This window comes from Pseudonaja textilis, chromosome 14 (assembly GCF_049901715.1).
Source record: "Pseudonaja textilis isolate UNSWEBS1 chromosome 14, rPseTex1.2, whole genome shotgun sequence".
In the NCBI taxonomy this organism is placed as follows: Eukaryota; Metazoa; Chordata; class Lepidosauria; order Squamata; family Elapidae; genus Pseudonaja; species Pseudonaja textilis.
In genome coordinates this window covers 5483805-5510168 of record NC_142003.1, presented here as the reverse complement: position 1 = coordinate 5510168, position 26364 = coordinate 5483805, and the positions used below count along the sequence as shown (strand labels likewise).

The window sequence follows — 26364 nt, the reverse complement described above, 5'->3', positions numbered from 1 at the left end:
CCCAGCCGTTCCTCCTCTTCCTCATCAGCCACCTCCAGACCCGGGGGATGTTGACTCTCCATCTGAGGGCTGACAGATGGCCCAGGCCTCTGTCTGTCTGTCTGTCTCTCTCTCTCTCTCTCTGCCACCTCCGTTCCCTCTTCTCCCTTGGAGCTCCCGGGTTGCTCTGACCCTGACTCCCACGCCTCCTTCTCCTCCTCTGATTTTGCCACAGGCCACAACACTGAGTTGGCTCTGCTTCCCATTGGAGATTCTGCCTTTTTCCTTTGCTTGTTCTCTCTTCCCCTAGGAATATAAACTGGTCGTCGCTGGCCATAGCTTAGGAGGGGGCATTGCTTCCATCCTGGCGATCATGCTCCGAAACTCTTTCCCCAACATGAGATGTTACGCTTTTTCTCCGCCTGGAGGCTTATTGAGGTACGTTCTCTCCCGTTGCTTCTTTTCATGGGGGAGTCATCTGATCTGTCAGAGCATTAGATCAGGGCGCCAGGCGGAGCCGGGATTCAACCTGGACCTTCCTGGGGGGTGGGTGGGTGTCATCTTCATCACTGGTTGAGTCAAGTTGCTTCCCAGTAAAGCGTCTTTCTGCCCCATGTTATAATAAAGCAGAATAAAGACGACTTTCTTTCTAAAAGAGAAGGGAATTGTGTGTACAGGTAGTCTTTGACTTGCAACCGTTCGTTTAGTGACGGTTCAAATTTACAACAGCACTGGGGGGAAGAAAACTTATGACGATTTTCCACATGACCGTTGCAACGTCCCCATGTCACATCATCCAAAGTCAGACTCTTGCAAACCCATACCATGTTTCCCCAAAAATAAGACCTTGTCTTAATATTATTTGTTTTTTTTTTGCCACCCAAAAAGGCACCAGGTCTTATTTTCAGGGGAAAGCCAGCCACCGACTAGCCTCACTTGCGTGCATCGCCCCTCGGCCTCCTTTTCGCTGTCAGAGGCCTTCAGAAACTTTTTCTTCTGCAGCCGGCAAGGCTTTCCTGAAGGCCTCTGCAGCTGATAACAGAGTTCTGGATCGGTCCTCAGCTCCAGAGGCCTTCAGGAAAGCCTTGCCAGCCTTGCCGGCTGCAGAAGAAATGGGCCACCAAGGCAGGTGTTGGGGTGCGTGAGGCCTGGCTACAACTGTCCAAAGGTAAGTAGTAGGGCAGCTCCATCCCCACCCCAATCCCACCCTACCTTAATTTTTACCCGTCCACTCTGGGATCTTAATTAGGGCTTATTTTGGGGGGTAGGACTTATATTGGGCTCATGTGTAAAAAAATCAAGCTAGGATTTACTTTCAGGGTAGGTCATATTTTCAGGGAAACGGTATTTATGATGACTTCGGTGTCACATAATCAACTTGGCAACCTTTGGACAAGCCAAGTCAGTGGGGAAGGCCAGGTTCATTTACCATCCGTGTTAACTAATTTAACCATTGCGGTGATTCATGTAAGAACTGGGGCAAGAAACGTGGCAAAATGAGAGGCACAACTCAGTGGTCTCACTTAGCAACAAAGTTTGGGCTCGATGGGGGTCGTAAGTCAAGGACTACCTGTGTCGGTAAATAAACCCCTGCCTTTATCAATATGGGTCGGGAGAATCCATCATCGACTGCCCTAATCGTGCCTCCCTTCCTGTTTCTTCTCTCTGAAGCAAATCCCTGGCGGACTACACAAAGCAGTTTATTGTGTCTGTCATCGTGGGAAAGGACATTGTTCCCAGGTAAAGGGTACACGACGTGGAGTTTCGGGGTTGAAATCGGCGCTTTGGATTTTGCCCGGTCTTGAATTTTGACCCTTTGCTTCTTTTCCGTTGTGCCAAAAACAGATTGAGCATGCTCAATTTGGAAGACCTGAAAAGGAGGATCATTAGAATCGTTGCCAATTGTAACAAACCCAAGGTAAAAAAAATAAATCAAAAAGCCTCTGTAAATTGTTTTAAATAGGATTTGGGGGATGAAAAGTTAAGTCGGCTGTTTCTTACTTTAGTGGCCCAGATGTAAGGGTGGAAAAGTAACCGCTGTCGGGATTCCAGCGATTGCCCTCATTAAATCATAAGTCTTGAGCCAAGCTTAAAAAAAAAAAATCAAAAGATTTATTTGGAGCAACATGCTGACATAAAACTAAATGAAGCCAACTCTGGCATGCTGTTGACAAGAGCAGCAATAGCTACTGCTATTAGCCTCTTCTGCTGTTACTCTTATCGCACCAAAGACAAATTCCTTGCCTGTCTAATCACATTTGGTCAAATAAAGTTGGTCAATCCCCCTTCCCCCATTGACGTGGCTTGTTGGAGGCTAGCCGGGAAGGACACAAATGGCTATTAAGTGACCCCAGGACAGTGCAACTGGCATAATTGGGTATGGCCAATCTAGACAGAGGGACGCGGTGACTCAGTGGCTAAGACGTTGAGCTTGTCGATCAGAAAGGTCGGCCGTTCGGCGGTTTGAATCCCTAGCGTCGGTTGCCGGTTTCTGCCAGCCCAGCAGTTTGAAAGCATGTAAAAAATGCAAGTAGGAAAATAGGGACCCCTTTGGTGGGAAGGAAACAGCGTTCCTCCGTGCGCTTATGGCGTTTAGTCCTGCCAGCCACATGACCATGGAGACGTCTTCGGACAGCGCTGGCTTTTCTTCGGCTTTGTAATGGAGATGGGCACCGCTCCCTGGAGCCGGAAAGGACTAGCACGTGTGCGCGAGGGGAACCTTTACCTTTAATCTAGACCAAAGAAGGGTTAGGGATGACATTATAGCAGTATTCCAGTATTTGAGGGGCAGGCCCAAAGAAGGGGGGGGGTCAAGCTATTCTCCAAAGCACCTGAAGGGCAGGACAAGAAGCGACGGGTGGAAATTAAGCAAGCAGAGAAGCAGCATGGAATTAAGGAGAAATTTCCTGACAATTAGAAACAATTAACCAGTGGAATTGCTTGCCTCCAGGAGTTATAAATGCTCCGACACTGGAAGTTTTAAAGAAGAGATTGGAGGACCATTTGAAATGGTATAGTCTCCTTCTTGAGCAGGGGGTTGGACTAGAAGACCTCCAAGGTCCCTTCCATTCCGATTCCGATTCAGTTGTCGAGGGCCTGCGTTTTGACGATCATGGGAATGCGGCAATGGCCATCACAGAATTGGTTGCGAGTCCTTTTTTTTTTTTTTTTTTACCCCGGTGCCATTGTAACGTCAAACGATGGCGAAACAAATTAAGTCAAGGACGTTCCTGCTCGCCTCAGTTTGGTCCAGATAAAACCCATTTCACCATTTCCTCCTCTGTTCCTTTTGTTCTCTGTCGGTCGCCCAACATCTAGTACCAGATTCTCTTGCGTGGGTGCTGGTACGAAGTTTTTGGAGGAACACCTGATAACTTCCCCACAGAACTGGATGGCAGGAACCAAGATAGTTTGACCCAGCCTCTCCTCGCCGAAGAGAACCTGATGGCCCAGCAGTCGCCTTTGTACACAAGTTTAGACGACAATTCCCCTCTAGGGTCTAGTCCTCAGTACCCTCACTTGTTTCTCCCTGGGAAAATCATCCACATCGTCGAAGAAAACAGCACGAAAGGGTAGGTGGATTATTTAATGGTTTCATAAGCCAGGATGTCCCTTTGTCGTCCAATCTTCTCTTGGATGCTGGGGAAATGCCCTCAAGTCCGGAGAAAAGAAGAAAGCTGGTTTGCTATAGTGGTTAAGGGGCTGGCTCTTAGAAACCAGGAGACGGTGAGTTCTAGTCCCGCCTTTGTCGCAAAGTCACCCAGGTGGCTTTCATCGCTAAGGCAGGACTAGAACTCACTGTCTCTTGGTGATTGTCCCAAAGTCGCCCAGCTGCCTTTCATAGCTATCACCAGGAGACTGTGAGTTGTAGTCCCATAAAATTTTGCCTTGAGGAATCCTTTCCATATGTTGTTCTGTGCTAGTTAGGAATGTGCAAAAACATCGCGTTGAAATGTTCCAGGCATAATATTTTGCAAAGCTTCGTTTGGTTTTAGCGCGAAGGGCCTTTTCTCAATGCTCTATTGAGCTCATCCACTTGGTTTCCAACTTGAAGCCCTTCTAAGATCTCAGTAGAAGAGAAAATTGAGAGCTCGGGGTTGAACTGTGGGGTCCTTGGTGCTCTCTGAACCAGGTGGTTTTCTTGTAAGATGTTTCACTACCCAGCTAGGTAACATCATCAGTGCTAGAAAAGATTTGCTGTTTGTATAAAAATGGCTTGTAAGTTTCCTTGATTAAGTTGGGTGATTGATAGTTCCTTGATTGGGGCATTGTTACTGGTTTACCTTCCAGATCTTGGGTGGCCTGTTTTATCCTTGAGTTTGCAAATGTTTGTATGAAAATTTTTTTGCAACCAAGTGTTAATAATATCCAGAACGTGATGACTTACCAAGTATTCATGTGAGAGAACAAAAAGTATTTAAAATAAGGCACAGAATCGTAACTTCAAATCCAGCATTGTCTTCTTTTGCAGTTGGTTTTCTTCTGAGGTCAAGTATTCAGCCAGCTGGTCGCGAGAAACTGCCTTTGGTAGTATTTTAATCAGCCCCAAGATGATCACCGATCATTGGCCAGATACAGTCCTCAGAGCTCTCCACAGCTTGGTCCAAACCGATGCGTCTTGCGTTTCGTGTCGGTCCCAAGGTGAAGCTTTCTGAATGTTGTATAACAGCAGAGATGGACAAGCACAACCTGACTGGGTCCCAAGTGTTTACAAGAACAGCCTTTAGCAGTTCAGCTGCGTGTGTCTAACGCAGAAACCAGACCAAGGTCTTCAGATGTTTCTGGATGACCACCTTAAGGTTGAAGTCAACGTCTTCTGGACTGCTTGTAACGGACTGAGATGTTTCGTGTCGAAAGATAGGATTTCATGGAAGTTTTACAAAGTCACATCCGCCCAGGGATTGTTGTGACGGAGAACCCAACTGATGGAAAGCGATGATTGACGTCCTCCTGAAGCCCCCCCGAGATCCTTCTGATCTGCTGACGTGTTTTTTAAAGCACATTATGTGTCGTCAAACCAAGTCCTTGTGGCATAGTGGAGACCTACCTGCAGGGTTTAACGAGGGACTTGTAAATGTGTAATAAGTCAGGAATGTTGGTGAAAATTCACTTCAAGACTTGGCCTATTTGGACACGCAGAGATGATGATTATGTCTTGGTTTTTTCTTTCTTTCTTGAAAGGAACGAGCATTTTAGATGCTTTTCACTGACTGAACTCTTAATTCTTGGGTATCTGTGCAATGCTGTCTGTTTTTGTTTACAATTCTTTTTAACACTGCTGAATGTGCAATTAATGATAGAAAATCTAAAAGCCACGGTCTTCGGTTCGTGATAGTACAAACCAGAAAGATCATTTTAGCTCTGTATCAAGATTTAGAATACAAATCTATAGAGCTGATAAAAGTTTGGTGTGATTGTCTCTAAGAAACAAATCCAGATCAAGTTGATTAGAGGATTCTTCAAAAGTAATTGCGGTCCTAATGATGATATCTTTTAGATGATGTTTTTGGAAAGATCTTCTAGCAGAAAGGAAATAGGCTGATTTTTAACGCATTCACTTCCTGGAAAAATTACGGAAATCCAGGAATGTACGTGCTTTTAAAAACAAATGTATTTCAGATGTGGAAGCAAGCTAAATTTGAATTTGGCATTCTTAATTTAATCTTATTCTGGTTTCAGTGGCAAGGAAGAAGCAGGTCAGTAATGGGCTTTTTAAAAAAAAATTACAGGTGGTCCTTGACTTACGACAATTGGAATCGGCATCTCTTGTTGCTAAGGCAATCGAGTTGCACCCAATTTCACAATCTTTTTTTTTTTTTTTTGCCAAGGTCGTTAAGTGAATCTGGCTTCCTCTGATTTGGCTTTTGCTGATTGGGAAAGTCACAAATGATGACCAAATGATCCAGGGATGATGCTGCAGTTGTCCTAAATAACATGACAATTGCCAAGCACCCAAATTTTGATTACTTGATTGTGGGGATGCTGCGATGGTTAAATGCAGGGACCGCTTTTAATTGTTTTTCAGGGCAACTTTGGTTGCTAAGCAAACGGTTGTTAAGTTGAGGACCGCCTTTAAGGCCAGGACAGAGTTCCAGAGTCAGGATTTGAAAAACTAGGCATTTTATACTTTCTCTCGCACAGATTAATATTTGGTGCCTACTTAGCATGCTTCCCTTTGAGCTGCCGTAACGTGGATTAGTTTTAAACTAATGTGAAACTGGTTTTCTATCAGTTTTATCTTCCAGGCTATACAAGAGTGTTATGGGCTCAGTTTGCATTGGGCAATTTTAAAGAGCCTCACAAAAGAGGCCTCTCTCCTTCTTCCAAAATGTGTCAAATATCTACACAGTTGGCTCCTGAAAGCTCCCTGTTGGGGACGTTTTCGGCTCCATATACAGTATTTCTGCATAAAAACGACCTTGTTGGAATAGATTAAAAAGTGGCCTTCTGGAATTTCTCCCGTTGGGTGCAGCAAATGGGACAAAATGATGGAAGGGCTCTAGCAATGAGGACCGTTGGCCTAAGCATCATCTATAGATAACATCCCAATATTTTCCCCCCATTAAAAATAAGTTTCCACCCAATCAGCTTGGTGTTTTCTCTCTTTCAGGGTCATAAACGAAAGGTTTCATGGCAGAGTGTCATAGGCGGACACTGCTGACATGGGCAGCTGTACAGGAAGAGTCACAAGAGTTGCCTTCCATAGTGGTTAAGAGTCCGGGGTCTCCAACCTTGGCAACTTTAAGACTTGTGGACTTGAAGTCCACAAGTCTTAAAAGTTGCCAAGGTTGGAGACCCCTGGGTTAGACCACGGCTTCTCGACTCTAGCAATTCTAAGATGCGTGGACTTCAACTTCCAGAATTCCCTAGCCAGCCCTGAGGAATCCTGGGAGTTGAAGTCCAAATATCTTAAAGTGTTGTCAAGAGTCGAAAAACAGTGAATTGACGGAAACGATTTTCTGGTGCAATCTTATCAAGAAAACACAGGTAATCCTTAACTTACGACAATTGAGCCCAAACATTGTGTTGCCAAGACTGTTGTTTCCCCCCCCCCCATCTTATGACCTTTCTTGTCACAGTTGTGAATCACTGCGGATGTTAAGTTAGTAACACAATCGTTAAGTGAAGGTAGCTTTCCCGTTGACTTGGCTGATCAGAAGGTCTCAAAAAGGGACCATGTGAACCTGGGACGTTGCAACCATCAAACAGGAGTCGGTTGCCAAGCGTCCAAATTTTGATCACGTGACTGGAGGAATTTGCAATGGTCGCATGAAAAATGGTCATAGGTCACTTTTTCCATGACAGTGTAACTTTGAATGGTCCCTAAATGAACTTTCATAAGTGGAGGATTACTTGTAAGGATTCTTTCAAATTAGGAAGCGAGAAAAACGAAAGCAGAACGGGTGAAGAGACAGAGAAATAAACCACAATACAAAGCTCCGTTGTGTGTGGCACAAAGAATTTAACCCACGAGGTGCTCAAATTCCCATCCCTGGGGATAGGAATCCTGCAACAAGATGGCACGCTTGACATACCTCAATGCAACTCACGGAGTCCAAACTCTAAACCCAGGTGTGATTTAAGAATTTATTAAGTCATACATGCAAAACAGACTGCTAACTTGCATTTACCAAAAAAGATCCAATGTAAAAACTTCACAATCTTGCAAACTCCATTTATATATATTTATATTTTTATATATATATATATATTTGTTCTAGTAATTGAAAGGAGGTTGGGGGAAGAAATCAACGTGTTCTTGCCAGCATCTGACGTACAGAACCTCACAAGCCTGATTATCTTTATTAGACCAGGATCCTGAAAACGTTACAAATGAGCCACGTCAGTGTTGGTAAAATTTAATACAGCTTCAGGATACCTGGCAGATAAAAGAGACATTAGCCAGAGGGAAAAAGTGGGGTGAAATTATTAAAAAAAAAGGGATTGATCAGCTGCCCTTGGTTTTTACACCAAGTTATCTTCAAGACTGAAGAAAGCTTTTTAAACCAGGGCTCTCTAACCTTGGCAACTTTTAAGACTTGTGGACTTCAATTTCAGCAAGCTGGCTGAGGAACTCGGGGAGTTGAAGTCCACAAGTCTTAAAGTTGCTAAGGTTGGAGACGCCTGGTTTAAGCCATGTACATAATTAGGACGGGGGGGGGGAGATAGAAGGCTACGTTTGACTACTCTTATCATCCAAAAATAAGTGGCTAATACAAATTTTTAAAAAATGATTTAAAATACAAATTAATATTGTTCAGGAGGAGGATTCTATCAGAAAAACATCCAGCAAGAACAGGTGGGAGAGAGGACCAGCTCAAAATTGTAATAAGCTTAAAGTCCTACCAAAATAATACGAACAAATATTCTAGAAAAAAACACTCCAACCTGCTGCTCAGCTGCTCATTGGCTGCTGGAAGGAGGAGTCCTTTTGTGGGTTTGTGTTTTTTTTTTAAATCGTACAAGAGAGAAAATAATACCCCCTTGGTTTTAAACTAGTGTGTTGAAAATGTAGTGTAAATTGATCTTTACAGTGTCAAAATACTGTCTGGTCAATTCTGTTCCACCGAGTCAGTTGTCTTTCCTCCGAGAAAATAGTATTCTGCCGTGAAGGAAGACAAATACATTTCTAGGAAAAAAAAAATTGCTTTAATCACAGACCTTAGTTGATTCGACATATTATATGTATATATATATATATATATTTCAAAAAGGGAAGGGTTAATCTGGAGTTGTCAATTATTGCATTTGTTCAAGCATGAAAGATGGGTGTGAAGCTGCTGTCGGATGAACGAGGGCATTTTTAGACAGCAACTGTTTTTTTTTTCTTTCTTTCTGGGAAAACCCGATTAAAGTGTTGCAGCTGGTAATAAAACATTAGTATTTTTAAAGACACCTGCCTGACTCTGTAAGGGAAAAAAACAAAAACAAAACAGGTCTGGTGGCTTCACATAACAAAGCACAGCAATCCAAGAAGAGAGTAAGTAGCAGAAAGTTTGGCAACGGTTGATCGATTAAGCGGAGCTGGAAAAAAAGGGGTGGGGGAGAAGTAAGGCCTTTATATGTCTTTTTTAAAAAAAGGAAGGAAGGAAGGAAGAAGCTAACTTTTTTAAACAAAGGGAAATATGTAAGGTGGCTGTTTTGGGATAACCTGAAGGGGAAAGATAACCAATTTAAAAAAACAAAAACAAAAGAACAGAAACGCAGGAATGCTCCGTTATTCCAAGCAAAGCACAAAAGGTTTTTTTTTTGGGGTGGGGGGGGGGGGGTGGGGAGTGGGGGGGGATGAAAGCAGCAGCAGCAGCAGCAGCATTAGAGCAGCAGGCATTTTCTCTTCCTCTTCTTGACTGGAGGGGGGCACAGGACGGCTCGGATGGCTTCGTCGAAGACTGTCTTGAGGCCCCGCTGCGTAAGTGCTGAGCATTCTAGGTATTTGACTGCGCCTACAAAAAAGGGAAAGGCCAGCTGGCTGAGGAACACACCAATCCCCCAAATCCTAAAATTAAAAAGCAGCAGCAGGAGAGCAGGGAGACTGCAATGTGCGGCCTTCACGAAAGGATTTCAGTATCACATTTTGTCTGTCTGTCTACCAACCTTCTCTCGTCTGTCATCTATCATCTCGTCTATCGTTTATCTAATCTATCAAGCAAATTTATCACACGTTTTTCTTTTATCTATCGTCATCAGCTGGATTGAGGGCAGACTCCAACTCCTCTCCTTGTTCTCTGCTTTCTACCTATTTCTTTTTTTTTGCTAATCATATAACTGTTCTCGCTGTGCCCTCTTTTATTGTTTATTTTATGGTTCTATTATCTTACTTCTGGTTCATGCTCTTCATTTTAACTGTTTGTAAGCTGCCTAGAGTAGCCTTGTGGTGAGATAGGTGACAAATAAATTTAACAAATCCATCATCCATTTATCGCTATATCCCATCTATCAATCCAACCCAAGGATCTTCAAACTTGGCAAGTCTAAGACTTGTGAACTTCAACTCCCAGAATTCCTGAGCTAACAGGGCTGGAGGAAAAGAAACTCTGGGAGTTGAAGTCCACAAGTCTTAAAGCTGACAAGTTTGAAGACCCCGGATCTAATCTATCATCTTTTTCTCATCTATCTATCCATCTCGTTTAACACGTATCGATTTATCTAACTCTGTATCTCCTCTATCTATCTCTCAATCAATTTATTTTATAAACGTATGGACTCCCCGATCCCAGATTTCCTGGCTGGGGAATTGGAATTCTGGGAGTTGAAGTCTACACCTCTTAAAAAGTTGCCAACCTTGGAAAACGCTGCTCTACAGTCCCTCAATCCAAAGGGACTCTAACAACAGCCCTCCAAATGGGCCGAAGGCTTACCGATCTCCTTCGCCATGGCAAGGCCTTGTGGGTAGGTGATTGGCGTCAGCTTCTTCTCCTTGAGTTTTTCGATAGTGTCTTTGTCATCTCGGAGATCAAGTTTGGTTCCCACTAGGATGATGGGGGTATTGGGGCAGTGGTGTCGCACCTCTGGATACCACTGCAGAAGAAGGGGAACCAAAAATTGTCAAATTGTTCTGCCTGGAAAATCAATCCTGTCGAAAGAGATTTCCCACCAATGAGCTCTGGCTCATTAAGGCATGCCTATTAACGGGGCACACTATTGCTACACAACAAAAGAAACCCACACATACACAAAAGGAAGAACAACAACAAAGCAGAGCTCAGAACTGTATTTCACTATGAGCTTGATTGACAGCCCAGGGCAAGAAAAATAACTTTTGCCACTGGCTTTTACCTTTAAGGTGAAACACAGTGTGGCAAGTAGGATACCGGTTCCATTTCCAAAACGATTTCCGACATTTATAAAGCCACATTTTGCTATTCACTGAGCTATTCTTGATTGATTCGTTTTTCTGCTATAGTTCTCTCTCTTAGAGGAGAAACAATAAATATGTTTTTACTCACCTTTGCACGGACATTTTCGAAGGATGCTGGGCTCACAAGGGAAAAGCAAATTAAGAACACATCCTGTAAAACAAGATCAACAGAATCTCAGCCTCCAGGGGGGTTGACAAGGTTTTCACACAACCTAGCTCCACTGATGAGTTCTAACTACCAAGAAAGAGCATCTTTGGGCTGGCAGGATAGAATATGTCAAAATTATGCTTCTTCGGCATTCAAAATGGCATTAAATACCAGCAGACAAGAAATGCTACAAGAACGAAAGACCCCATCAAATGGGTGACTTAGTCCTTTACCCTGTTCCATAGGAGTTTCTGTCTTAAAAAGTTACTGATTTCTTCTTTACTGCATAGGTTTTTATTTATTTATAGCCCACCTTTATTATTTAATAACTCAAGACAGCTAACACAGGTAATACTCCTCCTTCCTCCTCCTATTTTCCCCACAACGACATCTCTGTAAAGTGGACCGGGCTGAGAGAGAGGCCCAAAGTCACCCACCGGTTTCACGCCTAAGGTGGGACTAGAATTCACAATCTCCTAGTGATTGGCCCAAGGTTACCCAGCTGGTTTTCATGCCTAAAGCAGGACTAGAACTCAGTCACCTGGTGACTGGCCTAAGGTTACCCACCTGGCTTTCATGCCTAAGGCAAAACTAGAACTCCCTGTCTCCTGGTTTCCAGCCTGCTGCCTTTACCACTAAACCAAACTGCCTTTGGGTTGCACACGATTAAATCACGGTTCAGTTAGCTGCCCTCACTTCGACGTTCTGTAAAGTGTCGGCCATTCAGCCAATACTTCCAAGTTTTCTTTAACACCACCTGCAACTTTAAAGGCTGGAAAATAATCTCCCAACGTTTGCTTCAGACCGAATCCTTGATTAGCCCACCATTCACAAATGCCGTTTCTCAAACATCAAAAACCTCTCTAGGCCTAGACCACATCTTCCCCTCTGCACATTGACAGCTGGGCTGCTGCAAATCAGAGAAACCACTTAGCATGTTAGTTGATTGAGGTGCAGCTCTAGGCTGCCAGAGAGGTCAGCTCCAGAGGCCCTGAGTTAAGCGTTTGCAATCATAATTAACCATGCATCCACGTAATGGGTGGAAAATTGGTGCAAAGGATACATGCTCCCATAGCTCCTCAGAGCACCTCTCGCTGGCTGGCTAGGTGGCTCCTGCCCAGACCATCTCCTTCATATCATTCCCAGCCCCTTTGAAGGGAGCGGCTTTCGTAAATGCTTGGATGTTAACTGTTTTTTTTTTTTCCAGAAACAGTTACCTTAGAGCAGGGTGGCAATTTTAAGACCTACGGATTTCAACTCCCAGAATTCCCCAGCCAGCATAGCTGAAGTCCACGGGTCTTAAAAGTGGCCCAAGTTGGAGGCCCCTGACCTAAGAGTGGCAGGAAGGTGCCGCAGGAGAGGAAGCCAAGTTTCAGGGCTGCAGAAGCGGCAAAGAGGAAAATGCAGGGCACCGAAAAAGCGCTTGGAAACGTAATGGACGAAAGCGTTACATACGGAGAGTGGCTGCCGCTTCCCACGGGGACTTAAATCCTTACCACTCGTTCCTTCAACCTAGTAATAGCACGAGACAATTGGGGTTAATGTTTGGAGACGCCGGAAAAAGACGCTCTTTGCGCATTGGCGGAAAGCGGCTGCAACGCTCCCAGGATTTTGGAACTGCAAGGGATTGGAATTGGGGATTGAAGCGGGCCACGGTTTTCGTTTCGAATTCCTCTGCTTGTAGAAAACTAGCCCAGAGAGGAACTGATGCGAGCCTCAATTTTTCGGCAGGGAAGATTTCCTACAAGAACGTAGTAGTTCTGTGTGTGTGTGTTACTGTTTCCCCCTCTTCCCCCCACCCCCAGGTAAATGTTTCTGTGCTTAGCAATGTTCAAAGGTTCATGTATCTGAAGGATTTAGAAGAAAACCACAAAAAAATTGAACATTTAAATATGACGTATATATCGTCCAGTGGGCTTCCTTCTGGTAAACCCTGTGTGTGTGTGTGTGTGTGTGTGTATACACATATGTGCAAATGTATGACTGTTTGGGGGGGGGGTTCTTTCCCCCCAGTACCTACTTCTGAAATTTAATACAACTTTTAGCAAACCTCTTTACAAAGAGATTGCAAAACTTTCAAACAGCTAGAGATAACTAGGATCCTTCTCCAATAACATCTGGCTCAAGATATCACCTTATCCTGAGGTTACGTGTTTCTGTGGGGAGAAGTTTGAGATAAAACTCCTTACGCAATGTGGAGAGAGGTATCTTCCAGTATTAAAAATGTGGTGGTGAATGCAGCCTGGATCCCCAGGAAGGAGGGGCTGCCTTCCAGAGAAGCAAGAGAGAACGCAGTTCACGCAGTTTGTGTGTGAGGAGGAGGAGGGTGAAGACAGCTCCTCCCTAACTTCCTTCTCAGGCTATAGGCTTGGTGTAACCTCGGCAACTTTAAGCCCTGTGGACTTCAATTCCCAGAATTCCCCAGCCAGCTAAATCCCATCTAAGATCTATGGCAGTATATAGGTGTAGGGTTGCTGCTTTTGGTAAGAGTTGCTTGTTTTGGGGAATTCTGGGAGTTGGAAGTCCACGGGGTCTTATAAGTTGCCGAGGTTAGCCCCTCCTGCTTTATGGAGATGGTAGCAGGTTTTAGTCTGGCAAGACTGCTTTTCTTGGTTTTTGGAGCCTTAGAAAAGCACCGTGGCTGGCCAGTTATTCAACTCTCATTTGTTTTTGAGACTACTAACAAAGGAGAATGGGAGAGGCACCACGATGGCTCCTGCATTGTTTCCTCAGTCCGGTACACTTCGGAGGTGAGCTTTGCCCTTGTCATTTGACTGCTGTCCCAGATAAATGCCGCTTCTCCGGAACAAAGAAGTCTTTTTCCCACCCACCCCTTTCTGGCAGTTTTCGTTGGAAGCAGCGAAGCCATCAACAAAGGGCTCTCGCCGAACTTGCAAAGCCAAAGCAGGTCACAACAGACTGACTTCCTGGAGTTGTACGTGTAAAACCGTTAGTGAGCAAGCGAAGGAGGAGGAAAGAAATGTTCGGAGAACTGAAGGTTTTCACTGGAGGGGGTGGCAAGGGGAGGGGAAAAAAAACCCTCCCGAATCGATTGAAGAGCCAGGAAAGGATTTCCATTCTCTTTGTGGGAAGTGTGTGTTCATTATTTTGGATAGCTTTGAGAAGAGCAGCCATAAGGAGAAGCAGGAAGAAATACCTGGATCACAGGTGCGCCCATTTTAGAATCGAATAGCAGAGTTGGAAGGGACCTTGGAGGTCTTCTAGTCCAACCCCCTGCCAAGGCAGGAAACCCTACACCACTTCAGACAAATGGTTGTCCCACATCTCTTTAAAACTTCCAGTGTTGGAGCACTCACGACTTCTGGTGGCAAGTTGTTCCACTGATTAATTTTTCTCACTGGCCAGGGAATTTCTCCTTAGTTCTACTGAGTTTTGACAGAGAAACAAAATATTGTGGCTCATGCAAGCCACATTAAAGCAGGTCTAGAACGGCTTCACTGAATACTGGAGAACCTTGATGGCCAGAAAGGTGTTCAAATATTTGTGTGTGTGTGTTAGAACACGCTTGGAGAGGCACAAGGTTAGCTTACAAATTGTTCGGGTGCGCTTTTGCTTTGGATGAGATTTTACAGGTGGGCAGTTCCTAAAGTTGATGGATAAAATGAACAGAGTTCTTGAATTTATCTAATTGCAACCAACTCTTGGAAAAATACACTTTTTGATCCACAAGGGCTCCCGAAACTTGCCCTGGTGAAGTGGGGAAACCCAAAGCAATCCTAGCGAGTTTCTCACATTGAAAGACCCCCCCCTGCCAAAAAAATGGAAAGAACTATGCTTGTAAAGAGACTTTTATGCTGTAAAGCCTGCTAGTTTGAAAGCAAACAGAACAGGGGCCTCCAAAACCTGGAAGGCAAACGCTCCCCGTGCTAAACCTCGATTGGCATTCAAGCCGTCATCGCCGGATGGGATGTGCGTTACTCGTACAAATAAACATCAATGCTGGTTGGTTTGTATCTTGGGAATTACAAACATCTTGAAGACCGACTGACAAAGCCTTAAACAGCTCAGCCGTGGGGCCGATGGGACGGTTTTGTCAGAGGGAGCAAGGGAGGAGTCCAGGAGAGGCTGACCAAGCGACAGATCCAGAACATCTCTGCACATTCCAAAGGTGAGCAAGAAGCCATTCGTGAGAGCAAAGAGAAGGGAAGCAATCGCGTTCGAGGGAAGCCGCTCATTCCAAGCCCTCGGATATTATAAGGCTGATTCTCTGACAGTTTCCTGGAAATGCCACAAATCCCAGAATGGCACTAGGCTGCTGGAGAAGGACTGTCCTGCCCCCGGTGGAGACTGACTCCGAGGAAGAGGAGGAACAGCCAACAGGGAGTGGGAGTGTGGCCCCAGAGGTGGTGGAGGAGGAGGCTGGGGAAGGACAGAGGCCGGCTGGGCAGTCAGGGGAAGACCCAGGCCCATCCCCTCTCCATCCTAGGGCACGCAGGGAGGAGAGGATCAGGGAAAAGCGAGGTCTACTCAGGAGGAGATTACCATGATCCTCCTCGTGGCTTGCAGCTGGGAGCTACGTATATAAAGTATATAAGTTTGTAACTGTGCAGTCAGAACTGCTGGAGTCAAAGTTTAATGTTTTCTTTGAAAGTGGTTTATCTTTGCTGGCGTTCTTCCCATGGACTCTCCTCAGTTATCTTCCTGGAATATTATAATTAGTTATCTTGGCTTGCTTTGGATCTCTCGTCAATGCGGTTTGTTTTGGGGTTGTTGTTTTTTTGCCTCATCGTTTACTTTTGTGACTTTAAACTGTGCCTAATAAAACAGTGAAGTTAAGTTGAAGGCATTACTGGACTTTAATGTATGTTTTGGGTTTGGGGTTATTTTGAGAGACTACGGGTCATCACAAGGACAGAGAATGGTTTGAGTGTTAAGACTTACAGCTCGCAGGGCAGGGGGAAGGATTACTAGAGGAGTCGTGGGAACTAGGACGCTCGTTTGCAAGGGACTGTGACAAGTGAGTTAAGTTCAGGGACAGGTTTCCAGGCTGTGGCCTGTGGAGAACCGGGCCGCACAAGCAGTGGGTGAGTTAGCAGAGCTTTATCTGGCATGTAGGGGATCTAGGCTGCGTATGAAAATGTTCCCCTTCCCCCAGGTCCATGGAAAAATTGCCTTCCACAAAACCCGTCCCTGGTGCCAGAAAGGTTGGGGACCGCCGGGGTTAGTTCATTTTACATTAGAGCTAGAAGCTTCTCTGACTGTCGGCAAGCCTGTAAGACATTGACGACTCTGCCGGCGTGGGGCGCTTACTGTTTGTGGGTAAGACAACGGGCGTAGTCTGTCGTAGTCTTCTTGTCCAGCGGTATCCCACAAGCCCAGGTTGACTGGCTTCCCATCTACCATCACATTGGCGGAGTAGTTGTCAAATCTGCCAGGGAACACGAAACAATTAGCACCTTCTTGCCTTCTGCTTGAAACGGAAAGAAATGAAATGACAACCTAAGCACTGATGATGTGACTTGGCTGGGTTAATGAAACGCCTGCAAGAAAACAAAGCAAGCTCAGAGAGCACCAAGGAGCCCCCAATGTCAACTGTGGGTTGCCATAAGGCTCATTTAAGATGATAGAAGATACTGTTTGTTACGGTTTAGTCTACTTCAAAGGGGCAATTGTGTTTTAGGTTTTTAATCCGTGGTGAAGAAAGTTGGAAGTGATTTGTTTTTTATTCTATAGCTTTTTCCTCTCCTCAGTTGGCAGGAATTTTTCCCTACCCTTCCTTTTTTCCTTTTCAATTCTTTTTAAAAAAAAACTTTTGTAAACCTTAAACAAAAAAAACAACACATTATCTTCAAACCCAGCTCAGGTCAGAGTACATGCAGCTTAAAACAACCCCTCTGTTAAGCAATTTAAGCCCAAGTAAGGAGTGCTGCTTTCTCCTTTAAATGATAAAATGAAGAGACACCATGCCATCTTAAAATATTAGTAATTTTATATTTTGAAAGTTGACTCTGGTCCGTGAAATGTTGTGTCTTTCAGATATTGGAGTCTTGTTCTCCCACCAACACAGTTTTTTTTAATCTCTCCCAAAACTGGCAATGTGCTTCTGCAATTCAACATTGTAATATTTCTGCATTTTTAAAAAGTGCTTTATTAAGAGTAACCTGTAATGTTAATTTAAAAGAATGCAGAATTATTTCAATGTCTTAAAATAGCACACATATTTCAGCACGTGGGGCCCATGGCACAGGAAACCTCTCCCAAATGAGTTATGTTTAAACAAATGATAACAATGTTGGATTTCAGTCAACAGATGCTGCTCAAGAATCTCAGACATTGCAAACTTCTGACATGCTATTTTTATTTCATTTTACTTTTACAGTTTATTTATTTTTTGTCAACCACTCAGTCATTAGGAGTTAGTCAGGGAGCAAACTGAATAAATAAAATAAATGCTAATTTTCCAGAAATGTAAAGCAATTGCAAAGACACTTATAACTAGAAAAAATATCTCTGTCAAAAAGACTACTTAAAGCACAGCTCCTCTATTATAAAGCAACCTAATCAAGTCTCTTTATGATCTTTTGAACACTTAAAAATGATCAAAAGAAAAATAAAATACTCACACAGTTGGTATATATTCTCCAGGAAATGCATTGGTTGTGTAACTGATGAGTAGGCATGTTTTACCTACAGCACTGTGAAAGACAGGGAAAAAAATCACCATAAGAAATTATTCATGTGATGGAAATAACAAGGAAGCCATTCAGCAGAGAAAATTAGCTGTTCATTAGTACTTGAATTTAAACGCGATAAATCTCATCCTTAAACTGCTATATATTTATGATTTATTTCTGCCGAGTTAGATAAAGGATTCAAAGTCTTTAAAATGCATACTTGGCTGAACTCATACTTCAAACACACCTTTCTTACAAACTGCTAATTTGCAGACCAGACATGCTAGAAACATAGTACACTGGCAGTTGATTTTGTGAATTTTCTGGAAACACACAGATGGCTGGATACTGGGTGGGGTTCTCAAATCTTTCTGCAATGTTCATTCAAGTTCTGAAGTCAGAATTTGTCATCCCAGCTCTGGGTTATTAGACCATTTTAATTTTCTTAACCTACTGGTGGACTTTCTGGGGTTTGCAAAAAGGCCCCTGCGTCAATTTTCGAAGCAGAATGTCTGTTCCGAAAGAATAGTTACTTCCTGTGGAGGCACGTGTGGGCTTGAGTGACTTAGCGTGCATTGCTGTGCATTTAAAGCTGTGAAGCCTAAATTAATGGAACAATTAATGGATGAATGGAATTTCGTGTGGCAGGTAGAAAAGAGCCTCACCGCAGGGAGAAAGATATCGAGCACAGAGTTAAGAAAAACACCCACAAGCGCACGACGTTTGAGGAGAACGGAGGTTTCTGGAGCCTTTTCCCTTTTCAAGTCAGAGAGGATGGAATTCAAGCAGGGTCTCGTGAATTGGTTCACTTCTCCGGGGTAGTGAAAGGAGAGAGGAAACAATGGAAAGAGAAAAACACTTGTGCTATTTTCATCAACCAATCCCACAGAGCCCAGGCCAAAGTCCTGCTGAATGCACTGTGAATGCACCAGAGCCCTAATTGTACCACTCAGCGTGGACTTTTGAATTACATCATTATTTTAAAGTAAGGGATTGACAGATGGTGTTTTTTTTTAAAAAAAAATATTTTAAAATGAGAGAAAAGCACGCCTACGAATCCAAACACGAGTTCTCTGATATAAGAACGAACGGCATTAAAATGAGTTGTTTTCTGTAATACATCCATTGCTTTCCTGTCCTAATAAAATTTGGATTTTTCAGCTGCCTTTAAAAAAAAAAAATCTATTTCCACCTCTAGATAATGTCACTTTTTTCATTTGAGTTTTTTATTTTTATTTATTTTTTGCTGTGGGGGGGAGAAATTCTCAAGTCCATTCTGGCATGACTACAAGGCGACCAGGAAAATAAATAAATAAAAAAAACTACAATTGCTAGAAGCTTTGAAAGTGTTTGATTGGCAGGCGGGGAGGGGAATAGGTGGGAGGAGGTGCCTTAAGCAGAACAGTAAAAGGTACATATATGTCTCCTTCTGATACTTTAGTAGTTAGAGAAGGGAATATTTGTAGCTCGGGTTGAACTCTGAGGTTTGTTTTCTTGCAGACATTTCAGTACCCAACTAGGTAACATCATCAGTGCTAGAGGGGAGTTGGGTTTACTGTTCATTATCCTTCTAACATTGACGATGCTTCCTAACTGGGAAACGACTGCAAGAAAACAACCTCAGAGAGCACCAAGGTCCCATGAAGTGTAGCAGGCTACACCTTCCAAGTTTCACCAGCATCCAACAAATTTGTGGATTTGTTTGCTGTGGCTTTTAACTGGACCTGGTTTTTAAGATGCTACCTCTGGTTCTGGGATTATTAGACCGTAACTCCTAATATACCAAACCAGCAACTTCATAAGTAAATAAATGTGGATTCTTTTCTCCTTCAGCCTCTTAACATTTTTTGAGTAGCAAATCTGTCTCAGGTTTCCTACGAGGCAAGAACCTTTCAGAACCACTCCGGAGTGTTGAAAAGGGGGAATGAAAAGTCCCGGGTCAAGCCTAGCCGGGCCATTAAAGCACGCCTCCTCAGTGGTTGTGTGGCACAAGTCAAACAGGTCCGGGAAGAGAAGGAAACAGCCAGGAGAACAAATACATTTCCCATCTCCTAAGCTTTGCTAGCTTTCAGCCCGATGAGTCAGCTGTGGATTCGGATCAAAGACGAAAAGTTTGATTTACCTAGATTCTGTTAACGATCCCCCGGTTCAAGTAAACAGAAGGCTTCTCAGGGAAGCCAAGTTTATTTCAGAGGAAAATGATGTCAAATCTGCTGGATGCGTTAACTAGCCAAAGCCCACAAGAGCCGCACGCAAACCGGAAAAATGCAGGAATACAGAATACTGACTTGTTTAATCCTGCAGAGGGGTTTTCCCCACCCCCCTCGCCCCGAACTAGAGCTTAGGATGTCCTACTTGGGAGGAAAAAAAAACCAGGCTGACTCTGGAATTTCCACAGCCCTATTTATCGATCTATTTTCCTTGGGCCAGAAATCGCATCGCGCCCCTTTCAGAAAATAAGCAACCGTTGCTTACTTCACAATTAACGTTCTAGGGCCCATTGTGCCTAACCTAATTCTGTCAATAGGCATTGGACCTGAATTCTCATCATCCACAGCTAGCTGGACGTTAAGGGAGCTGCAATCAGCACAAATGGATGGTGCTAACCTGAGAACGAAGGTTCTGGGTCCACGCTGTAAAAGCTGCCGCTGGGATACCTCGCCAGCTCATGAACCCACAATAAAAAGCTGGCTGCAGCTCGCACATTTGCACAGACGGCAGCGGAGGCTCAAAAAAAATAAAAATAAATCGGGACGGAACAAGCAATGGAGGGCTGTAAGTAGCCCTCAACTTAAACCAAGGGCCTTCAAACTTGGCCACTTGAAGGCTTGTGGACTTCAACTCCCAGAATCCCTGAGCTAACATGACTGGAGGAGGGATTCTGGGAGTTGAAGTCCACAAGTCTTAAAGCTGTCAAGTTTGGCTTAAACGCCTTGTTTAGTGACCTTTCAAAGTTACAATGGGAGTGGAAAAAAAGGCACTGAAGACCGTTTTTCACACTTAGGACCACTGCAGCCTCCCCATGGTCAGAGGATTAAAATTCAGACGCTTGGCAACACTGGTTCATAGTTACGACGGTCGCAGTGTCCCAAGGGTCACGCGATCAAAGTCAACGGGGAAAGCCAGTTTCGCTTAACAAGCGGGTAAGTTAACTCATCAACTGCAGGGATTCACTTAACAGCGGAGACAAGAATGGTCGCAAAATAAGGGGCAAAACTCACTTAACAAGCGTCTCACTTAAGCGCAGGAATTCTGGGCTCAATGGTGGCCATTAAGTCCAGGACTACCTGTATTCACTTCATTTCCCCAACCTTGTACTCACAGTGAGGCCATTATAAACCCCAGCAGTAGCAGCAGCCGCAGCAGCTAATCTGCAAAACAGAGTTTAATGATACACCGCTGGGCAGTGTGATTTTCTGATGTTCCCCTTGCAGGACAGCTAAGAAAATTCCCTTCTTTTGTGTTTGCACCCAGGGTTTTTTCTGAGGGGGTGGGGAGGAGGAGGGAGAGAGAGAGAGAAGAGGAAAGGTCACTCATATATCAAACCTCGTTTCCTGGAGCATGAGAGCATGTCCGCTTCTCAGTAAACACAAGAATCACAGAAGGGAGTGAATGCCGCATAAATCAGCTTTAAATCGCCACTGCTCATCGGCCTAAACATTGGTGGGAAACTTTTGTAAAGTCACTGTCTTGAAGAGATTTGGTGGGGGGGAAGGTCTCAGCTGTTGAGGGGCCAGGAGACAAACACGAGGGTGTCATAAAAGCTGCTCCTTGCACATATGGTTCCAATTGGCGCAGGGAAAGGAAGCAAAGGGGCGTTTCTAAATAAATAGTTGGGTGTGCTCTCCATTATCGTTTTTTCCCCCCCTGTTTCACCTATTAGGTCATGATGCCAAGAAGAAGAACATGGGGGCCCAGAGAGAACTATTTCTGGCTCTGGCAATACTTTTACACAAAGCCTTAGAGAGTGTCTGTTTCATCTTTTTTAATTTCTCAGAACAGAGTCCACAGTTGTCCTTTGCAAAGGGGAAAGGCAGAGAATCCATCGACAGTGTCCCCCAGCCATGGCCATGTCCCAAGTATATGGACTTCAAATCCCAGAATTCCACACTCTACAGAGCCACTGCTGAGAATTCTGGGAGCTGAAGCGAAACCTTGAATTTGCCAGGGCTGGGAAGCAATTCCCAGGGAGTGTTTTTAGATTCCTGACATCCCACCATTGATTTACATGCTGAGCTAATTCTCCTTAAAGGATACTTGAATTGGGAGGAGATAATTTATATGCCACATTATCAAATCTCAACTACTTTTAAATTGTGTTCAGTTTACTGGGTGTGCCTTTGATCTGTGTACTTAATAGCCAAATGTGAGCAAAACCAAAAATGCTATCAGAAACAGAGAGCATGAGAAACAGTTATACTAGTACAAAGCCTGCTTATTGGTCACAAAATCTGTGAATTGCAAGGCCTAAGGCTGATCAGGAAGTTGTTTTTTATTTTTTCCCAGTTTCATTCATACAGTAAGATTTTTCAAACTGTCCCAAACTGTTCAAGTTACACATTTTAGAGAATCAGCAATTATGGTATAAAAATAATGCATAAATAAAGGTAATAATACACAATAATTGTTAGCAATGTATTTCCCCCGGGAAACAGAAGCTGTACAGAATTAAATTGTGTGCAACTGTTTCTCCCACGATAAACTGCACCAAATTTAACAAAGAAAATATCTGGAAAATCCTTCTCCACTCCAAATCAAGAGTCAATAAAGGCAGGGCTAGAAAAATATTCTAAATACTTGAGAATTAGACTCATAGCTTCAAATGCTATCCAGAGCTATTAAAAAAAAAACTTCAATTTTAGGCATCATTATTTCACTTTACGGGTGTGGATACCCAGGCATCTTGGGGATTTTTGAAGGTCACCTGGATCCCTCTGGAAAAATTTTTAAAAAAACTTCTGCTTTCCAAAATTCTGAAATTAAAAATTAGAAACTAAGCCACATTTTCAGTGCCTGAACTCATGCACCATTTCCTCATTCCCAAAGGTAAGTTGCGACTCAAATTTAGGCAGATTGTGGATAAGGTTTCAGGGAAATTTCAGAGTTCAAAATAAATAACGGCTTGCCTCAGTATGTTAATATTTACGTTGTGCATAACTACCTCTGTAAGACAGAATATCCACAACTGATCTCATCATGATCCCGGTTAAAAAAGGAAAAGAAAAGGAATGTTCATCTTACTATAGTTCATTTCTTTCCATTTTCAAACTGATTCATCTCTAAAGGCTCCATGCAGGAAGCATAACTTCTCCAAAAATATTTTGGGAACGGGCCAGTTTGCTCAATAGGTCTGGCTTCTTTATAAAGATAGCTAAAAATAGTCTTAAAATAACTCCAGACTTTGAAAAAAAAAGAAATGTTTCTTTTGTTAACCACAACACAAAGCAAAGTTCTATTCTTGAAGGAACTACCAAAGAAAGGCAAAAAAGCAGCCCAACACAGCACACAATAGCACTCCCGAAAATTTTGGAACCTCATCCCAACGGTTAGGGATTCTGCCCAATACACACTTCAGCAAAATCTACACAACTCCACGGTTGAGCATTCCAAAGCCTCAGCTTCCTTGATAACTTTTCAGGAGGAAAAAAAAAAAATCTACCCTTCACTACAAAAGCCGACCATCTTTAATATCTAGGGGCATTTATACTGTGTCCATGTAAAAACTCTGGGCTTGCCATAGAAGAAAAAGCTCTTTTTAAAGAAACCACCGTAGAACACTTCTCTGTTTTCCCATCTCAACTCATTCCCTGCTTAGAGAACAAAGCCAGGAATCTTTCTATTGAGAAACTGCCCCACAGCGAAAGACAAAGGTTTAACCTTTACCTTACAATTCAAGGAGTGCCTTAGGCTTCACTTATTAAAATCAGCTTGATTGGGACAATTGAAATGTACTCCTATGATGCTGCTTAAGGAAACCATAAATCGGGATCAGGGGAAGGAAGAGAAAACAATAACAGACAGTCCTGGACTTAGTGAATCACTGCAGTTCTTTAAACTAACAACACAGTGGTTAAGTGAATCTGGTCGCCCCCATTGCTTGTCAGGAGGTCATAAAATGGGATCACATGATTCTGGGACATGGCAACTATGGTAAATGTGAGTCTGTTGTCAAGCATCTGACTGATTGATAAATCACGTGACCTGCAACAGTCATAAGCGTGAAAAGGGTCATAAGTCCCTTTTTTCAGTGGCACTGTAACTTTGAATGGTCACTAAGCAGAACTGTTGTAAGTCAAGGACTACCTGTAATGCTTCAAATGTAGCCGAGCCTGAACACAATGCATGCTTACTGTACTTGGGAATCAGCCCCGTTGAAACACACTTAACCGGCAGACAAGTCTACCTAGTTTAACGAAGTCTAGGAAGATTTGCCGTGGGCTATTTAGTAACTCCCAGAGAAGTCCCAGCTCCCAGGAACAAATTGCAGACATATCTGGGCTGCAATCTTGCATAGATGAAGGAACAAGCTTCAATTAATCGGGTAGTAATGAGACAGGATTTGGAGCAGGGAGACCTAAAGCGGAGTCAAACGTATCCTAACTCTCCCAAACAGCCTCCCTAAAACTTGGCGCTGTGAGCTGAGCTGGCCTGCAAGCCCTCACTGGCCCCACCCAGCATGATTTTATTGTATCTCATTATTGTAAATTAAATGCCAAAAATTGCAATCCAACCCGAACAAAGAACACCCCACTGGAGGAGGCTGCCAAAAAAAAAAAAAAAAGAGCAGACAATTAAAAAGACAATAAAAAGGTCTACGTTTCTGGCATTTCCGTTTCTGGCTAAAGGTTTAATTTTTAAAAAAAGTGGAAAAGAATGGAAACTCAAGCAAAAGGATGCCCTGCATGAGCTAATGGAAACCCCCTTAAAAATTGGAGATGGAGGAGATCAAAGCCCAGTTAGCGAAATAAAATTATCCAGAGTTGTTGAGAATCACGGGACACACCCCTTTAATAATAAATACATCACTTTTAAAAGCATTTCCAAATCTTTCTGGCAAATACATCCACAGGTTTCCTTGCCCATCTGGCAATTCTCTTTACCTTCCTCTCCAATGTCCCCAAAATGCTCCCCCCACAACCCCCGCACAAAAAAGGACAACTGGTCTTTCTTGATTCCCCCGCTTCTGAAAACATATCCCTTCTCATCCAAGAAGCATCTTCAGTTCACTTAAGCAAAAACGGAAGAAGCTGCTTGGATGAAGATTTCCCTCTTTCCAAAGAAATAAAAAGAATAATAAAAAGAAACCGAGAAAGTCCAGTTCCCTTTTGGAAGAAAAGAGGAAAGGAAAGGAAAGAAAAAGAAGAGATGAAGGAAAGGGAAGGAAAGGAAAGAAAAAAGAAAAGAGGAAAGGAAAGAAGAAAAGAAAGGAAAGGGAGATGAAGGGAAGGGGAAGGAACGGAAAGAAAAAAGGAAAGGAAAGGAGAAAAGAAAGGAAATGAAAGGGAGGGGAAGGGAAGGGAAAGAGGAGATGAAGGGAAGGGTAAGGAAAGGTAAGGAAAGAAAAAAGAAAAAGGGAAAGGAAAGAAGAAAATAAAGGAAAGGGAGATGAAGGGAAGGGGAAGGAACGGAAAGAAAAAAGAAAAGAGGAAAGAAAAGGAGAAAATAAAGGAAATGAAACGGAGGGGAAGGGAAAGGAAGAGGAGATGAAGGGAAGGGGAAGGAAAGGTAAGGAAATCAAAAAGGAGAAAAGAAAGGAAAGAAGAAAAGAAAGGAAAGGGAGTTGAGGGGAAGGGGAAGGGGAAGGAAAGAAAAAAGAGGAAAGGAAAGAAGAAAGGGAGATGAAGAAAAGGGAAAGGAAGAAGAGATGAAGGGAAGGGAAAGGGGAAGGAAAGAAAAAAAGAGAGAAAAAAGAAAAAGCACCTTTGGGACAACTTGGATGATGGAAAAAACCCCACAGACTCCCAACGCACTTCCATCATTTTGAGACCTAAAAACTGACCTAAAATAAAGACTACCCGATACCAAATCATACCCCACCCACCCACCCCTCCCGGGAAGATTAAAGGGGTGGGGGGAACCCCACTTTTCTGCCCTCCATTGGGGCTCCCCAGCCCATTTAAACACCCCCTATCCCTTTTAAAGCACTTTTCCTTTGGCACGGATATATCCCATCCTCCCGTCTTTTTGAGGAGACCTCCCCACTCCCATCCTTTCAGGGTCCATATTCAGGCCGGGGGTGTGTGATGCGCGGGGGGGGGGCTTGCATTTTCCCCCCTTCCCATCCCGCCAGGCTGGACTCCGACTCCCACAAGGCGCAGCCAAGCGCCAGGAGGACGGACCGGCTTCCCTCAGCTCCGGGCCTGGGGGGGTGGGGGGGTTCGACGCGAGTGGGGCGGGGGGGCTTCAGCACTCACCCGTCGCCCACCACCACACACTTGATGGCCTGCATCGGGGCGGCCGCTCGGTCGGGGCGAGCGTGGGCGCGAGGAGAGAAAGGGAAAGGCGGCCTCGGCGGCCTCGGCTTGTCTCCCGGCCTTTCGGCTAAGCGCTGCTTCCCTCGGAAAGGAACCACAAAGGAGGACCCCGAGAAGGAGGCTTGAGAGAAGGGCGGCGGCGGCGGCGGCGAAGGAGGCGGCGGCGGCGGGAGCTGAGGAGGCAACTGCCACCACCCAAAGCGCGGGGCGGGCAACTGAGGCGAGCGCGGAGGAAACAGGAAGCGGCCGCTCCGCTCACTTCCGGCCGCG

The 26364-nt window shown here is 44.1% G+C and overlaps 2 protein-coding genes across 3 annotated transcripts in view; one reads left to right on the top strand and one right to left on the bottom strand.

The window, feature by feature from the left end:
• DAGLB (diacylglycerol lipase beta) overlaps positions 1–8174 on the top strand; it is a 22059-nt gene extending 13885 nt beyond the window's left edge. The window contains exons 12-16 of the mRNA XM_026704288.2: positions 290–417; positions 1651–1719; positions 1825–1897; positions 3298–3551; positions 4451–8174. Coding sequence (XP_026560073.1) covers positions 290–417; positions 1651–1719; positions 1825–1897; positions 3298–3551; positions 4451–4634 — 708 coding nt within the window. The 3' untranslated portion in view covers positions 4635–8174. The remainder of the gene's footprint in view (positions 1–289; positions 418–1650; positions 1720–1824; positions 1898–3297; positions 3552–4450) is intronic.
• RAC1 (Rac family small GTPase 1) lies at positions 7553–26364 on the bottom strand. Of its 2 annotated transcripts, XM_026704290.2 has the most exons (7): positions 26035–26332; positions 17570–17641; positions 16257–16374; positions 12441–12497; positions 10926–10988; positions 10338–10497; positions 7553–9422 (listed from the first exon to the last, which is right to left on the bottom strand). In XM_026704290.2, the coding sequence occupies exons 1-7, from the start codon at positions 26067–26069 to the stop codon at positions 9292–9294; spliced, it is 636 nt and encodes a 211-aa protein (XP_026560075.1). In that variant the 5' UTR covers positions 26070–26332; the 3' UTR covers positions 7553–9291. The 2 variants fall into 2 exon arrangements, with proteins under 2 accessions (XP_026560075.1, XP_026560074.1); XM_026704289.2 differs by lacking the exon at positions 12441–12497 and having other exon boundaries at positions 26035–26364.

What these genes read in the sequence shown, in the direction of transcription:
- RAC1 (XM_026704290.2), bottom strand. Translation starts at nt 26,069, where the DNA reads ATGCAGGCCATCAAGTGTGTGGTGGTGGGCGACGG. An exon ending in TGTGTGGTGGTGGGCGACGG is followed by an intron (nt 17,642 to 26,034) that starts GTGAGTGCTGAA and finishes TGTCTTTCACAG; the next exon opens with TGCTGTAGGTAAAACATGCC. An exon ending in TGCCATGGCGAAGGAGATCG is followed by an intron (nt 9,423 to 10,337) that starts GTAAGCCTTCGG and finishes CCTTTTTTGTAG; the next exon opens with GCGCAGTCAAATACCTAGAA.